Source organism: Ochlerotatus camptorhynchus, unplaced genomic scaffold, assembly GCF_037179485.1.
Source record: "Ochlerotatus camptorhynchus isolate MF236.1 unplaced genomic scaffold, CSIRO-AGI_Acam_v1.1 ptg000081l, whole genome shotgun sequence".
NCBI lineage: Eukaryota > Metazoa > Arthropoda > Insecta > Diptera > Culicidae > Ochlerotatus > Ochlerotatus camptorhynchus.
Window position 1 is genome coordinate 562,930 of NW_027040571.1, and position 16,792 is coordinate 579,721.

General features: G+C 38.1%; 1 protein-coding gene across 3 annotated transcripts in view; it reads right to left on the minus strand.

Moving 5' to 3' along the window:
• The window catches only part of LOC135698018 (fructose-bisphosphate aldolase-like), a 60,938-nt gene that overhangs the window by 26,966 nt on the left and 17,180 nt on the right, over nt 1-16,792 (minus strand). For all 3 annotated transcript variants that reach the window (XM_065217888.1, XM_065217886.1, XM_065217887.1), the window contains exon 4: nt 3,500-4,119. In XM_065217888.1, coding sequence (XP_065073960.1) covers nt 3,500-4,119 — 620 coding nt within the window. The remainder of the gene's footprint in view (nt 1-3,499; nt 4,120-16,792) is intronic.

A 16,792-nucleotide genomic window follows, 5' to 3' on the forward strand; every position in this document is an offset into this window, starting at 1 on the left:
CATGGCAGATTGCAGATAAGGATTCTATGGAACTCCAACTGTGATTCTAGATAATTCTGACTATAATTGCTAGAAATATCTACAACATTCTGAATAACAACCGGAGAATCTTGAATGCGAACTGGAAAATCTGGAATCCTAAGCGGCATTTTATGGATTCAATTCAGGTTTCTCTGGATCTTAATCGATCTACAAACGTCAGCTGGGATTCTTTCGATACCAGTAGGGAATGAATAGATCCCAATCGGTGTTCAACGAATCCTAGTCGGGATCTTCAGATTCCACGGAACCCAGTTGAGAATATCCGGAATACTCCACTTTAGATTAATCAGATCCCATTTGAACTATGGATTCCAATCAAGATTCAACTGGACTCTACTCTACTCTTTTCTTTTCGAGAGTCTTTGGATTCCAGGCAAGATTTTCCAGATTCGAATCAAGATTCTCTAAATCACAGTTAATAGTCGCCGGCTTCTAGTCAGTTGCATCTGGATCCCAGTTGATGTACAAGTTCCTCAGTTGGGATTCTACGAACTTCATTCTAGACTTTCCGAATCTCAGTTCCCAGTTAGATATTCTTCAGATCCCACAGGAAACTCTCCGGATCCCAACCGACTTTTCTTTTCGGCATCCAGACTAAATTATTTGGATTGCAGTCTAAATTCTTAATAAGAATACGGTATCATCCAGATTGCAGCTAAGGATTCCGTGAGGCTAGATAATCCTGACTATAATTGCTGAAATTATCTCAAAGGATCTACACCATTCTGAAAAACAACCGGAGAATCCTGAATGAGAACTGTAAAATCTAGGCTAGGATACAACGGATCCAAAATGTGATCCAGAGAATCCCTCCTAAAATTCAGAGAAGGGGAGATTCAGATAATAATATTAGATGAAGTCTGGCCCAGATAGAAAGAATCTCGGCCGAGATTCCAAAGCTTTCGTCGGATTTTTTTTGAATCAGATCTACTGAGATGCTGGTTTGGTGATTTGATCCAATGGTGAACATAATCTTGATCAATTGCTGAGTTGATTTTTTATCCTCTAAAACTGATTTCTTTGAGCGAGAAATAAACAAGATCAAAATTTGTTCGAGCATAAATAACAATGCACTATATTTCAGTAGCATAACGAAATGTTGTTACACGCTACATGCTAAGATCAAATAAGCCATATAAATTAACCAAGCTTGGGCGTAAAGCGGACAAACCGAAATATGGGTTCCATATGAGTAAGTTTATGCAAATTTGTCTTAAATTTATCCATATTTGAGATTGTCCGATATACGCCTAATCTGGGTAAACTTAATTTATATATGTATAGCTTATCTGATCTTAGCGTATAAGGCTAAAGCCTAAATCTAAAGATTAATCTCGTTCCGCCTGAATCAAATTCTCAATACAATTTTTACATTTCTGAGAACTTGTTTACATAAACTTCTTCTTTTTTTCGGTGATTTCATGGCGAATATTAGTGTGTTTAAAAATTACCACCAACAATGTAATCGAAATCGCTTCTATATCAATCAATTCGACAATGGAAATCGATTTAAAATTGAAACACCATGTAAACAAGCTGTCTGCAACCTGCAGCTGCCAGAAAAGTGAGGTTAAACTTTTCTGTGCAATGGTCATTTTGCCGAGATAAATTTGATCCCAACTTAATGTTACCGTGGACTTAATTCAAGAGTGTATGTACTCTAAAAATGGTCATGATTTAAGTCCTGAGGAAAACCTCTACTGGAAATTTTACATGAGACATACAATCGCTTCGGTTTTAGTCCTGAGAACGACATCGTGGAAATTGATTCTAAGTTCGAACACTTTCAATCAAAAACCAATTGAAAGTTAAAATCGGCAAATGACATAAATGATACTACGTGACATGACAGTGCTTCCCAATGTGGGTACATTAGGTTAGGCCCCGGCTATTCGACTATTTATCCGTGTATTTAAATTTTACGCAAAGTGCAGAAAGGCATCCGGAAAATTTACCAGAATTCCGTTACTGAATAGTTCTCTAACGTAAACATCTGGTTCAATTCACCTGCAGACGCGTTCAAATTCTGTCACCAGCAACATCCAGCTTGAAACTGTTGCACACAACAGCACCCACAACACACAGCTGCATCTAAAATAGGTACGGTCGTGTCGGTGAACAACACTTAGTAAATCACGTCACCAGAAGCTTATTTAATGCAAAAAAAAACTAGCTCTGGCTAGTGGGCAACAACCTTCTCCAATCAAAACATTGACTTCGGTGTTCTTCTGTTGTTGGGTGCTGCTCGCATGTAACCAATTATAAAAGCCGGAATCCGGACAACTTTGTGACAACCACGCATAGCTCGGGTTGATGAGAAGGTTAGCTGCGAGATGACGTCACAACCAAGAATACAGCACGCCGTAAAGCAACGGGAGATTCGACATTGACCGAGATTTTTGGTTCGTCGTTACCGTGAACTTGCCGAGAACGAGGTTCAAGTGGAGGAGTATAGTCGTAGTCGTTGCCGCTGTGTGCTCCAATGATATAATGTTAACGCGGTAGTTGGCTGAACATTGTAAGTTATCACGCAACTTGGAACCGGGGAGAACGCCATGGTGAGACGGTGAGGAAAATGATGAATGAAATGAAAATAGGAATAAATGGAAAATAAACAGATGACAGTGCAATTACGAACACGTTTCAAGGTTTGGGGATTGCTCGGGTAGTAGGTTTACATGCGACTGTTATTGTGGGAAGGAAGTTACAACTGCAAATTGTGCAAGCAAGATTACGATCTGTCACTCTTTCTCTGTGGGGGCAAGTAATCGTTGTTAATGCATTTTCGCGTGCGGTTGTCACACAACGAATGACGAGAGATTGTTTATATTGGATAATTACATGGTTGATTTAAAATGTTTATCGGAACCGTTTCATACCGGATAGAAATCCTGTCTGTTATCGTTATTGTTGAAAAGGTCTTCCTTCGATAGTATAAATCAATTTTCCAGTATTTCTGTGGCCGTCGTCGGTAGGGAATCATCTTTCACTTTTCCATTATTTATCATCCGACCGACAACGAGTGAAAATGGCAAAGGCCAAACACACACAAGCCGCAAGCCGCAGGTCAACCAACGAGCATTGTGCTTATAGAGGTCATAACAATCCAACACCCAGCTGCGAAAGATCGGATTTCCATCAGCTCGGGAAAAATCTTCAGTCAATCATGTCCCCATCCAGCTCAGCCTCACATAGACAAAGCATGTCTAAGGGGGCAAATTTCACCCTGAAGGATAGCATTCCTTCGCTTGTTTTCTTCCAATAAACATTTTCACCCGGCATCTTGGACACCAGCTCATAATAATAAAGTCGAATGGCAGCAAACTACAACGAGACGATGATTGATTGCCACGTGTCACCGCAGCCGGAAGACTCCTACACCCTTGCGTCCACTTAGAGAAAGAGTGACTAGTTCCAAGACAACAAACGATACAACGTTAACCCAATCGGCACCTACCTTGGCACGCTTGATGAGCTCATCCTGAGCGGCCTTGACGTTCTCCTTCTTGCCTCCCCAGGCACGCAGTACCGAGGCCTGCAGGGCACGACCGTACGAGAAGGTCAGGGCCCACGGTCTCACCAGTGGCACCTGGTTGATGGCGTTCAGATTGACGGAGGCTTCCTCCTCGGACTGTCCACCGGACAGGAAGGTAACTCCGGTCACGGCGGCTGGCACGGTGCGGCGCAGGGCCCGCACGGTGGCCATGGCAATCTCCTGGGAGGACGGCTTCTTGGCGCAGCTCTGTCCGGCGGTGACCATGTTCGGCTTCAGCAGAGTTCCCTCCAGGAAGACGTGATGGTCGCTCAGGGCTTTGTACACGGCAGCCAGCACCGTCTCGGTGACCTTCTGGCAACGTTCCAGATCGTGGTCACCATCGGGGAGGATCTCAGGCTCAACGATCGGCACGATGCGCTGCGACTGGCAGATCGAAGCGTAGCGGGCCAGCACGTTGGCGTTCTCCAGGATGGACTGGTAGCTGGGGGTGTTCTTGCCGATCTTCAGCACGCAACGCCACTTGGCAAAGTCACAGCCGTCCTTCTTATACTGAGCGCAACGGGCACCGAGGTCGTCCAAGCCTAGTTGTGTGAAGGAGAAAGGTAATCATGATAAGCATTGTTTGAACATTAACATAGATCAACGGTTTATTGAAGAACGAGGAGCAAGGTTGTCATTCTTCTTTTTTATGTAGTCAACCTACAAGCTTAACCTTAACATGAATTAATGTTGATTATAAAGGCCCAAATAATTACTTTTTATAAAAGAGATTTTTGATCTTGGTTTGCGAATCGCTTAAATAGTATGGGCAGACCTACCGATTTATTGCAACCGATAAGACCGAAAGTACTGTCTTTTCCTACCGAAGACAAAATACCATGTCCAACACGTCAAAATGCTACTCAATTAAGCGAGAAATCCATAAATACCTCAGCGCCTCCACGAGCAACGTGGGAAGTTTGATTGTTAGGAAGTGAAGGTTTTATCATGGCAGGATTATAGTAAATCGTTTGTCGAATATACTTGAAAACGTCAGTAGTTAGTATTTACATCTTAGATTTTTAGTAGAAACGATTGGTTTTTTACGTTCCCGACGTTTCGACGGTTTGGTAGCGGCCTTTCTCAAGGGTTGCTAAAACAATATATTGCACATATAATACTTACATTAAACTTAATTACACAAATTTTGACTTACTAATGTCTATCGTATTCCGTTTAAAACTTTTACGCATCGTAGATATGTCAAATTTGATTTGGATAAACAAACGGTGTTACTCTTTAATGATTGGTTGATGGATCATCTTTATCTTACTGTTTAATTTGTAGAAATTTTAATTCATAAGATTATCTTTCTTTCGAGCAGCATTAAGGTTGTAGTACCGGCAGTACCGGTACTGGTTTTAACCGGTAGTGCTGGGTGATTTCCTGGTATCAAAATACCTGTACTGGTATGTGAAAATACCGGTATTTTTGGTACTGATCATTTGAAAGCTAATGCTAAAGCTTACTACAATTTTTGATCATAAATATATCTTAGAGTATGTTTACTAGCGCTGTCAACGAGTAATGATTTTGTATCAAAAAAAAAAAATCGGCGAATCAAAAAGTGAAACAGTAAGTGAAGTGATCAACAGTAATTTTCCATACGCATTCCATTTGCATTTCCTCTAGGAAAAGCTCTGAAAGCTTCAAATATATTTCGAAAATTTTAAAACTGTTAAAATTAGAAAAAATGAGAATTTTCAAGAAATTAAAAAAAAAATCAGTAAGCAATAGTCCAAAAAATTCAAGGAATTGCAAATAGCATCCGGGTGTTAAGAGATTTTCCGAACAGTTCCATTGATTCCAGGGCAGTTCCAAAAACATCCTCTGTAGAATAACGAGAACTTCAGGATAGATTAGAGAACTTCAGAGCGGTACACATATGTTTTTATTCACGCTTTAAATAATAATGAAAGAAAATACTTGGGATTTCAGGAAGATTTCATGGACAGACTGCGGCATATAAGGATAAACTGAGAACTTCTATAAAATTTGGGCGTTTTAGGGAAGCTTGAGATCTTCAAGGTGGTTCTATCAGCTTCATCGAAACTGCAAGAACTTATAAGAAGTTCTAATATCGTCAGGGAAGTCAAGAAAACTTCAGAAAAGTCCAAAGAACTTTTGATAATACTTTAACGAAAACCGCAGACAAGCTAGTTCTTGTCATCTTCACACAAGCACAGGGATCAAAATAAAAAATAAAATAAAAAATTAACAAATGACATCAGGGAGTCCGCTTTGAGAAGCGTCCGAGAACGGTTGTGTGTTTTTGCTCCGCTGCGTGCTTTTTTTTTAGAGCTCGGGCTATCTTTGTGCTGCCGTGTAGTTTTTCGGTGCTCGCATTTGAATAGTTTTGTGTCCCGGACGCGATGATTCTATTTAGAATGATTTGTGCTGATGTTTTTCCCCTGTTGCTTTGGTGCCTGGTGTGCTATCGCTCCCTTTGTTGACAGTGTGACTCGACCGCGCTGATCTATTATTAGGTTTTTGCGGTGTGCATTGCTTTTGTGCACAGAGTGACATGAAGAAGAAAAGTGATATTTAGTTATTGTGTGTTTGGATTCGCTGGAGGAGGAGTTGTTTAAAAATGACTAGAGAAAATTAAGCATCGAGAATGCGCTCCCGGATGTATTGATTTGGTGAGTACGTTCCAGTTGAAGATTGTTCTCTCTAAATATCCCTTTTTTGAATACGTTTCATCAATCAAACATTATTATATGTTGGGTTTGGGGGGGGGGGCAGCCTAAGGGTTTCAATGGATTTGTAGACTGGACAAGTGTTCGTGGATTTGCCAGTCCCTTGTCACGTGTTGATAGACGTACATCTTGTCGTTTGTCTTCCAAAGGTCTTCAATGAAGTTGATTCACCCAGCTGCAACAAACCATCAGGCAGAACTTTACAACCAGTGAAGTATCTGCAGTCATATGTAATCCTTGCACTGATGGTGGGTTCTATTCACATCACATGTTCCCCTATAAAAAAGTGAATTTGTGTCGCATATATTATAATCTCATCTGATTCTGGATTTTACAGTCAGCTTCACAGGTGTCAACCTCCTGCCCAGGAATAAGGAAAACTTCGTTAAAGTCTCTTATTGTGTTTCCCTTCCGACTGGGGGACTTGTAGACTTCGGGGCAAACTTTCTTTGACGGTGGTGGATTATTCCCTTCGTTCGCCTCCGTATCCGAAACTGGCTACATCTGTTCCAATTCTGCTTCAGCCTCCAAGCGAGTCTTGAACTCTCTTTTTTTCACTCAATTGATACGTTCCCACATTGGGTTTGGCATGGAGAACTCGTCTTGAGAGAGTTTCGCTACCGCGTTTTTTTTCCGGCCAGTGTAGGATTCCAGCTTCTTTCCAACCAGAAAGAATTACGGTTAGGCATGTTTCGCATCTTTCAATTGTTTGTACCACTTTAAATGGCATTTATTCCGCACTTGAACTTGGACGACACTAGCTGACTCCCTTCCGAAACATTTTGAACTGTCACTTTTCTCCAGGCAACTTTGTCATCATAAAACTGAACGGTACCAAGTCAAGTCAAAATGGATAATAAATAAACAATAAGGTATTCAAATTTACTTTATAAATGCTATAATAAACCATTGTGCAGCGATGATCGAGACGTTTCCGTCGGATAAGATTATTTTGCGGCCGAGTGTCTAGGAAGCTATGGAAACCGAAATGGCTCTTGATTTTGTTTTATGCCCTTATAGTATAAACCACCATCGCACTTTGTGAGTTGCCCCAATAGAACCCTTGCTTTTGGTTTGAATCAGTACAAATTCGTTCTATTATATAAAAAAAAAGAAGTATACATATTCATTTTCTTCCGAACTAAATAAACCACCATCACACTTTGTGAGTGGCCCCAACAGTATCCTTGCCGTTGGTCTAAATCGGGTCAAATCGGTTCTAATAATTATTTTATATTCAATCAAGTAAACCACCATCACACTTTGTGAGTGGCCCCAACAGCATCCTTGCTGTTGGTTTAAATCGGTTCAAACCGCTTATAATTAATTATTTTGGTCATTGATAAAATAAAATAAACCATCATCACACTTTGTGAGGGGCCCCAACAGTATCCTTATTGTTGGTTTAAATCGGTATACACACATCTAATAATGATCTACATCTCTAGACAGCCGGCTGTTTAGAGCATAAATCGAAAACACTTATAAATAACTACACAAAACAAAAGATCGCATCACTTATCAAGGTGAATCCTGATCCAACGAACCTAACCCACTAACAAAACCTCCTTCCTGTGACTTTTGTGGGATGCAGAGGTAAACACGGTCCCAAAACAACAAAAGTCACACACTAACATTCCTTCCCTCTCCCACCTGATTGCAAGGACGTGGCCGGTGACGTTATTGATCTTTAAAGGTAGGAGTCACTGGAACATGTACACTGAGAATGGCAGGTTACTACCAAGCCCCATTCAGTTGATTCTTTGTACAATTTCACTGGTTCAGATCAATCACGGAGTGCAACTATCGATACGTGCAGTCAGACTAAGCTAAGCTAAGCTAAGCTAAGCTAAGCTAAAAAATTAACAAATGACATCAGGATAATCCAGACTTTTTGGAAAGTTTAGAGATCTGTAAATGATAATTTCCGAAAAATTCAGGATAGCTCTACGAATTCCAGGAAAATTTCAAGAAACTTAAGTCCAGAGAACTTCTGAGAAATTTAGAAAACTTCATATATATTTTGAAAACTTAGCAGAAGTTCAGACATTTTCAAGGAAAACTTCACGAACTTCCGGGTAGAATTTATTAATTATATATTATAAAGGTCGGAAAATCTCACTTTAGCGAATCATTCTACGAAAAATCTTGTTTCAACTCTTGCATCTAAAAACATCTATTTGCAGTAAATCTTCGAAATCTTCATCAATCTTCTTTCTATCTACTAAGCTTGGGTGCATTTCATAACACCAAAGTGAAAATTTCCTGCTTCTTTGATAGAATCACCTTCCTTGATTTTTCAGGACTTTCCTTATTTTTGGGATGTTCGGAGTATTTGAAGGATCCTTAGAGGTTTTCAAAGCAGTTTCTTTCATTTATTGCAGGAACTTTCAAGGAGTTCCGAGAAATTATAGATAATTTCAAAAATTTCAGGAATGTTTCTAAAATTTCAGGTTAATTGCGGGGATTTGATGGAAATTACATCAATATCAGGAAAATTGCTTGAACGTTGAGGAACTTCTGAGAACTTCTTGAAATTTTAGGGAACATTGTCATAGAGCAACAAAAACTGCATGTAAGTCCATAGAAGTTTAGAGATGTTCCAAAAATTTTAGGAAATTTTAAGAACGGATAGATCAATGAACTTAAAGAAAATTGCTCGAATTTTTAAAATGTTCTGAGACATTTAGGGATGTCTAGAGAAACTACTTTGGAGTTTAGAGATGTTTATGACAGTACCAATAACTTCCAAACTGCATCGGAAACTTTTGAAAAGTATGAACTTTTAAAGACCTTGAAGTAATATTTATTATGTTTGGGTTGCAGATCTTCATCAGGTAGAAAATAAGAAACCAAAAATAATTAGGTATTTAAAGTTTTGCTCACTGCACTGATTACAGATAACAGTTGAATTTTCTTCGCGTATTTTGAAGTCAATTAATCAGGATAATACGATTTTCAGGAGATTGGAATAAATAAACAATTTCTCTTATATCATCATTTCAACATTCTAAGGTTATTCGTTACTTTTATCAAAAACGAATTTTGAAGAAGTGACCTTAGGCGTGAGAGTACACCTAGGCGGACACCTTTAAACAAGTAGTATTTTCATTTGTTTATATTCATTTTCTTAAAATCCCTTGGTACTGGTAATTTACCTTTATTACCGGTACTGAACCTCTCCGTACCGAAATAAAGGTACTCGCAAAACCGATCCGGTACTGGCAACCCTAATGAGCGGCAATATTATTATTGAAGTATTTATTTAAAGATTGACAACAAGTGCTGCGTGCTTTCAACGATGTCAATTGACGTAAGATATTGGTCTAGCAATGAATTTCACTTTCGACACTGATATTCTTAGGAAGCAGAGCTGGTAAATATCACGGCCGTCATTTGACAATGAGAAAACAGGTCCAGTTTTCTTGTCATTTTCCAATGATCAATCACTCATGAGAATAATAATCATCGCTAAAGTGAATACATTATTAAGATTTCCTCGGTACAAGTAACTTAAATATCAATAAATGAGCTTGTAATTACGATGATCTTAACACAGTAAAGTTCTGTCATGACAAAAAATTCGATGAGATTTTGAAGAAAATCTCTATTATCGTTTTCTCATAAGATGATAGTGACTGAAGTACATATCTCTATTGATATCGCGTAAGATCTTTCATTGAAAATGAAATTTGCCAGCCCTGTTAGGAAGCATAATATCAGAGAACAAAAAAAAAAAGCGAACACCGAGCTGCTAAGGTGACTTTCATAAATGTATATGGGCTTTAAGTACCCTGCATTATATCTTAGTTGTCTGGACAAGTAAAGGAAACATGACTTTACTATTTGAGAGTTATCAATCGCATTTTACAAATTATTCAGGTACACTGAAACCTCAGTTTACTAAGTTTTTTTTTTCACGCATTATTCAATTTACGTCCCTCTATTTACGAAGTAAATCCCAAATAACGGGTTTTTTTTACGAAGTAAATTCCGAATAACCAGTTTTATTTTTGCGATTTCGGTAATCTGCGAAAAACTGTGAAATACCCCACAATACGGGTATCTTGGGAATCGGAGTGACATGTAGAAGCTGGAAATCCATGTCTGACGACATTTTAAAATCCAAGATGGCGGCATCCGGTTACAGCAAATCTTGAAAATACTGTCAAATACCCCACAATATGGATATTTTTGGAATCATATGGCGGCATCCTGTTCATGAACAACTGGCAAATACTTTCAATACCCCACAATATGGGTATTTTTTTAATCAGGATGACATGAACGAACTGAAAATCTATGCCTGACGCCATTTCGAAATCCAAGATGGCAGCATCCGGTTCATGAAAAACTGTAAAATACTGTTAAAACTCCACAATATGGGTATTTTTCGGAATCAGAGTGACGTGTAGGAACTGGGAATCTATGTCTGACGCCATTTTGGAATCCAAGATGGTGGCATCCGGTTCATTGTGGGGTATTGACGGAATTTTCCAGTTTTTCATGAACCGGATGGCGCCATCTTGAATTTAAAAATTTCAATTTCGAAATATCGACGAAATCTGGAGTCCTATTTTTAACAAACCCATGAATAGGGTAAAAATATATTCGGAGATATAACGAGACGATTAAAACTAGAAAAAAAACTTCTCCTGTTTAAAAGATGCCACGAAAAAAAGAGGTTTCATTAACTCCAACCCACTCCCTCCTCGTTTTGTACACACTTAATCTAGCTCGATAAAATCTCCAACAGCCGATCACCTCGGCATTTACTTTTGCTGATATATCTGCAAAATATCTATTTGTTAGCTGACATCTCAGCAAAATCTAATTTGTAAGCGAGTCGCGGCAATTGTTTTACTGAATCTCAGCAAAATAAGTTGCAGAACTACTCGGCTGTTGGAATCTCGGCGAAAAAATTTAAGTGTTATACCTAATACATTGCAACATACCTAATACAATGTTTGGGAAACATTCCATAACACCTACCACCTAGTTCCGTCCTGAGCATGACATGATATGCATTTGTACTCAAACATGCTTAAAATCTATTTGTTCTTTCAATGATATTTTTAACGATTATGCCTAAGGGCAAATGTGACGAACATTTTGATATTTTTCGGAGATTATGCCAAATTACAACTATGGGAAACGGCTTTTTATCAAGTGGGTTTCCCCGTTTTGGCGAACGTCTAATTATATGTTCAGAATAGGGAGATATCACATGTTATAAGGTCTATGACATTTTTCTTGTTGACAATTTGTGTAACATGTTATAACTCCGTAGTCAGAATATAGTCTAAGGTCCATATTTTTTCATTTCAATCAAAATAAAAGTCAAAGGGAAAATGGCTTCAATGTTGGCCTTTGGAACGAAAGATTGGGCAGATCGCTAAAAATATCTTGTTCTTCAATTTTTCTTAGAACAATGTATCGTCTGGACAGTTCAATTGGATATTTTTGGTTGCAAATGAAAAATTATCAAAAAATGCATGCCTATAACATTTATGTATGGGCCTGTTTCCTAGTGCTTAGTAGGGTGGTGCTAAGCAGCTAGTGGTTGAGGAATTACACTTACACATACACATTAGACTGATACAAAATATAATATTTTCGCTCTACAATGTTCAAACGGTTTCAAATCGGGTCCTGATTGGCCTCCGAAAGTTTAAACTCATTTGGTAAGAAACTGTTTTGACACAAACCATTTGAAATTTATACTGAAATAACTTTGGGTAAAACAAACTTTTCGTCTTTTAGCCTTTTTCCGTATTTTACTGTTAACAAATTCTATTGCTATTCATATGGGAATTTTTATCAGCTACAACTTTGCAGAAAATCGTTTTTGAGCCACACGTCAAATTAAATAGTTATTAATTTGCTAATTTCAAATAACAGACTGAAGCGGTAATTTTTATACGATAGATGGAGGAGATGAAAGTATAAAGTTGATAATTCCGGTAGAGTAAGGCAGTGTGAAAATTGTATATAGATAGTAGATAGCGAGCTAGGAAAACTTTTAACGAAGGTACAAATCGGTTTTTTCATCTCTCTTTACCAAACTCCCCTTTGGAGAGGGATAGTGAGGGGTGCCTCCCCCCCCTGCCACCACTGGCGCCACCTTCTAACGGAACTATCAACTCTATGCTTTCATCTCCTCCATCTATCCTATAAAAATTACCACTTTAGTCAGTTATTTGAAATTAGCATCTTCAACTATGTAAATCGTTGACTTCACGCAGAAGTAATACTAAACATGTAGTCAAAGTAATTATTAATTGTTTAATAGATTGACAACCTTATGGCAAGATTAAGCAACTTTATTGTATGCAACACTGTATTCGGCAGTGTGACATAGCAGCCATGCTTTTTGTCCTCTATTCTACGCGCCATAAACACATAGAAGGTTGCCTGATTGAGCATAAGAGTCATAAGACATCAGTGACTTGAATCATTAATAATTTTTGTTTCTTACATTTCATCGAAAAGTGGTCTTCAACAAAGTTGTAGGTAAGAAAGTTTTCAACAAGCTTAGCTATCATTTTCTAAGGTAGAGCAAACTGGTGGATTTTGAGATTTTTAGGAACTGAAGTTATGGTTTCCCCATAGTAATTTCCATATAAGCTTCAAATGGTTTGTGCCAAGTCAGGTTCTTACTCAAGGAGTTCAAATTTTGGGATGATAATCAGGACCCAATTTGAAACTGTTTGAGCACTGTGGAGCGAAAATTTCAAATTTTGCATCAGTCTATTACACATATGTTACATAGTATCAGACTGGTGAGTTATAAAATGGGCTATTTTGATGTATTTTTCTGCAATAACAATTATTATAACAGGTCATAACTCTGCAATCATTAGCGAAAACAAACCAAAATAATAAAAAAAAAACTCTGCAATCTTTACATAGCATTCATTCCAATGTATCGAAATAGGGGAAATGGCTCTAATGTTGGCCAATGGATCTAAGATTGGGCCCATTGCTAAAAATCTGCTATTTATCAATGTTATCTAGATGAACGCGTCATTGGGACGGTACTAATGGATATTTTAGGTCGCTATTTAAAATTTACTTGATTGCTGAATTTATGTATGGGCCCAAAATAGGGGCGACATTACACTCATTTCCCCTATATAATTCCACGAATGATTTTTTTTCCGCGAAATGGCTTTCCGGGGGAAAAAAATGCTTTCCGAGAAATGATTTTCCGCGAAATGTCATACAACCGCCTTGTCATTGGGCGTGGGATATGTGTGGATAGGGAAACTATTTTAATGGTACGGCGCTGTTACAGGCCAATGTTTCAGGAATTTTACGTTTTGATACCAAGTATACCATGTTCCAAGAAACAAAATAAAGCATTCATAGTTGGATGTGACGCAAATGCCCATCATACAGTGTGGTCCAGTTCAGACATCAACAGCAGAGGTGAGTGCCTTTTAGACTTTATCTCAAAACATGAAATAGATATATGTAATAAGGGGGATGATCCAACTTTTATAAACACAATTAGGCAAGAAGTTCTTGACTTAACACTATGTAGTCCAACGATTTCTGACAAAATCAAGAATTGGCACGTATCGGATGAAGTATCTTTGTCCGATCATAAGCAAATTATATTTGATTATGAAGTTAATCAACAAATCATTGAAACTATAAGAGATCCCAGGAAAACTAACTGGGAGCAATACAACTCAAAGCTTATAGTTGGAGTTAATAACTTGAGAGGATGTTCAAAAACATGTAATAAACTTGAGAAAAATTCTCATGAGCTTTCAAGCTTAATCCAACAAGTTTATTACGACAGCTGTCCTGCAAAGGAACGCTCTACGAATAGGGATGTGCCTTGGTGGAATAAAACCTTAGAGAAACTTCGGAAGAAAACCCGGAAGCTATTTAACCGGGCGAAAATAACAAGACAATGGGATCAATACAGGGAAGCCCTCACATGTTATAATAAGGAAATCCGAAGATCTAAAAGGAAGGACTGGAGGCATACATGTGAAAACATTGAAAATACTCCAGTTGCTGCCAGATTGCAAAAAGTCCTTTCAAAAGATCAATCAAATGGCTTAGGAACTCTTAAAAATGAAGACGGCACTTTTACTAAGTCTGTGGAAGAAACATTAGAAACAATGATGAAAACACACTTTCCATGTTCAATTACCAACATAAATGAAGACCAAAATACACGTGCAGCGCAAACTGGCTCTGGAAAAATCAGGACGGAAGTTCAGACACCAATGAATGAATCGACTGGGTTAGAGATTGCCAGGAAAGACGCTCGTAATCTGGCCAATAAAATTTTTACAGAAAAACGAGTCGAATGGGCGATTGATTCTTTTGCTCCTTTCAAATCACCAGGTAGGGACGGAATTTTTCCAGTACTACTTCAGAAAGGAAAAGAAACTTTGACACCCGTTCTAACAGGCTTGTTTAGAGCAAGCTTAAGATTAAGTTATATTCCGATAACTTGACGTCAAGTAAAGGTTATATTTATTCCGAAGGCTAATAAAAAGGATAAAACTTCTTCAAAATCCTTCAGGCCGATCAGTTAATCATCCATTATGCTAAAAATAATGGAGAAAATAATAGATCAGCATATAAAATCAACGTACTTGATTACAATTCCTTTGAGTAAATATCAGTTTGCATATCAAGCTGGTAAATCAACAGTAACAGCTCTTCACACGCTTGTTACAAAACTAGAAAAATCTTTTGAATCAAAAGAAATGTCACTAGCAGCATTCATTGATATTGAAGGAGCATTTGATAATGCATCTTATAACTCCATGAAAAACAATATGTTGAAGCGTGGATTCGACAAAAGCATCGTTAAGTGGATTAATGAGATGCTTTCTAAAAGAGAAATCTCAGCAAATCTTGGAAGCTCATCCATAACAGTTAGAGCTGTAAAAGGGTGTCCTCAAGGAGGTGTGCTTTCACCTCTTTTATGGTCTTTAATTGTTGACGAACTTCTCAAAAACTTAGAAGCAAAGGGCTTCGAGATAATTGGCTTTGCTGATGACATAGTCATAATAGTACGAGGAAAATTTGATAATATCATTTCAAATAGAATGCAAACTGCTTTAAATTATGTTTCGTCGTGGTGCGCTAAAGAAGGGTTGAATATAAACCCTTCTAAGACCACTATTGTACCATTCACACGGAAAAGGAAATTTTCTATAAATAACTTAAAATTGAAAGAAACCTCTTTAGAACTTTCACAAACAGTCAAGTATCTGGGAGTCATTCTTTACAGTAAACTTAACTGGAATTCACATATAGAGCAGGTTGTTAATAAGGCAATAAATGCTCTTTGGATAAGTAAAAAAAAACATTTGGTAGGAAATGGGGCCTAAAACCAAAAATGATCCACTGGATTTATTTGACGATTGTAAGACCCAGAATATCCTACGCATCATTAGTTTGGTGGCCGAAAACTAATGAAAAATCGGCTCAGAAGAAGCTGGGGAGACTGCAAAGACTAGCTACTCTCTCAATAACTGGTGCAATGAACAGCACACCGAGTATTTCACTAGATGCTCTACTTTATCTGATTCCGTTGCATCAATTTATCCAATTAGAAGCTGAAAGGAGCGCTTTAAGGATTCAACGAACAAAGTACTTCCTTGAAGGTGATCTTACAGGACACCTTAGCATTTTAAAAATGTTTGATATTGATTCTCTTGTATTAAAAAATGAAGACTGGATGGAGAAAAAAATATAATTTCGATCGTTTATACAATGCAGCAGAATTTGATCGTAATGTTTGGGAAAGTGGGGGACAAAACATCGGTCCAGGTTCAACTGTTTTTTATACAGACGGTTCAAGATTGAACAACCGTGTGGGAGCAGGGGTAACTGGTCCAGGGATTGATATCTCAATATCCATGGGTTACTGGCCAACCGTGTTCCAAGCAGAAATTCAAGCAATTCTTGAATGCTCTGTAATATGCTTGCGCAGGAATTATAAACATTCGAATATCTGCATTATGTCTGATAGTTAAGCAGCATTAAATGCTTTAAAATCAGCAACATGCAATTCCAAACTCGTATGGGAATGTGCAATGTCACTTCAGAAATTGGCCTGTCAAAACCAAGTAAACCTATATTGGGTTTCTGGTCACTGCGCAATTGAAGGGAATGAAAAAGCCAACACGTTAGCCAGACTAGGATCATCTCAGCAATTCATAGGACCAGAACCATTCTGTGGAGTTTCTACTTGTTCTCTTAAAATGGAGTTCAAGAAATGGAAAAAAATGAAAGTGGAGACCAATTGGAACAACACTTCCATTGCTAGGCAGTCGAAACGGTTCATAATTCCGAACATTTCAATGACTAGCAAAATTCTTGAATTATCAAAGAAAGATCTCAGTGTCTATACTGGTTTGATAACAGGACATTGTCCATGTAAATATCATTTGAAGCTAATAGGAAAACTTCAAGAGGATATGTGTCGATTCTGTGGTATAGAAAAGGAAGACTCTGAACACCTGCTATGCTCTTGTGC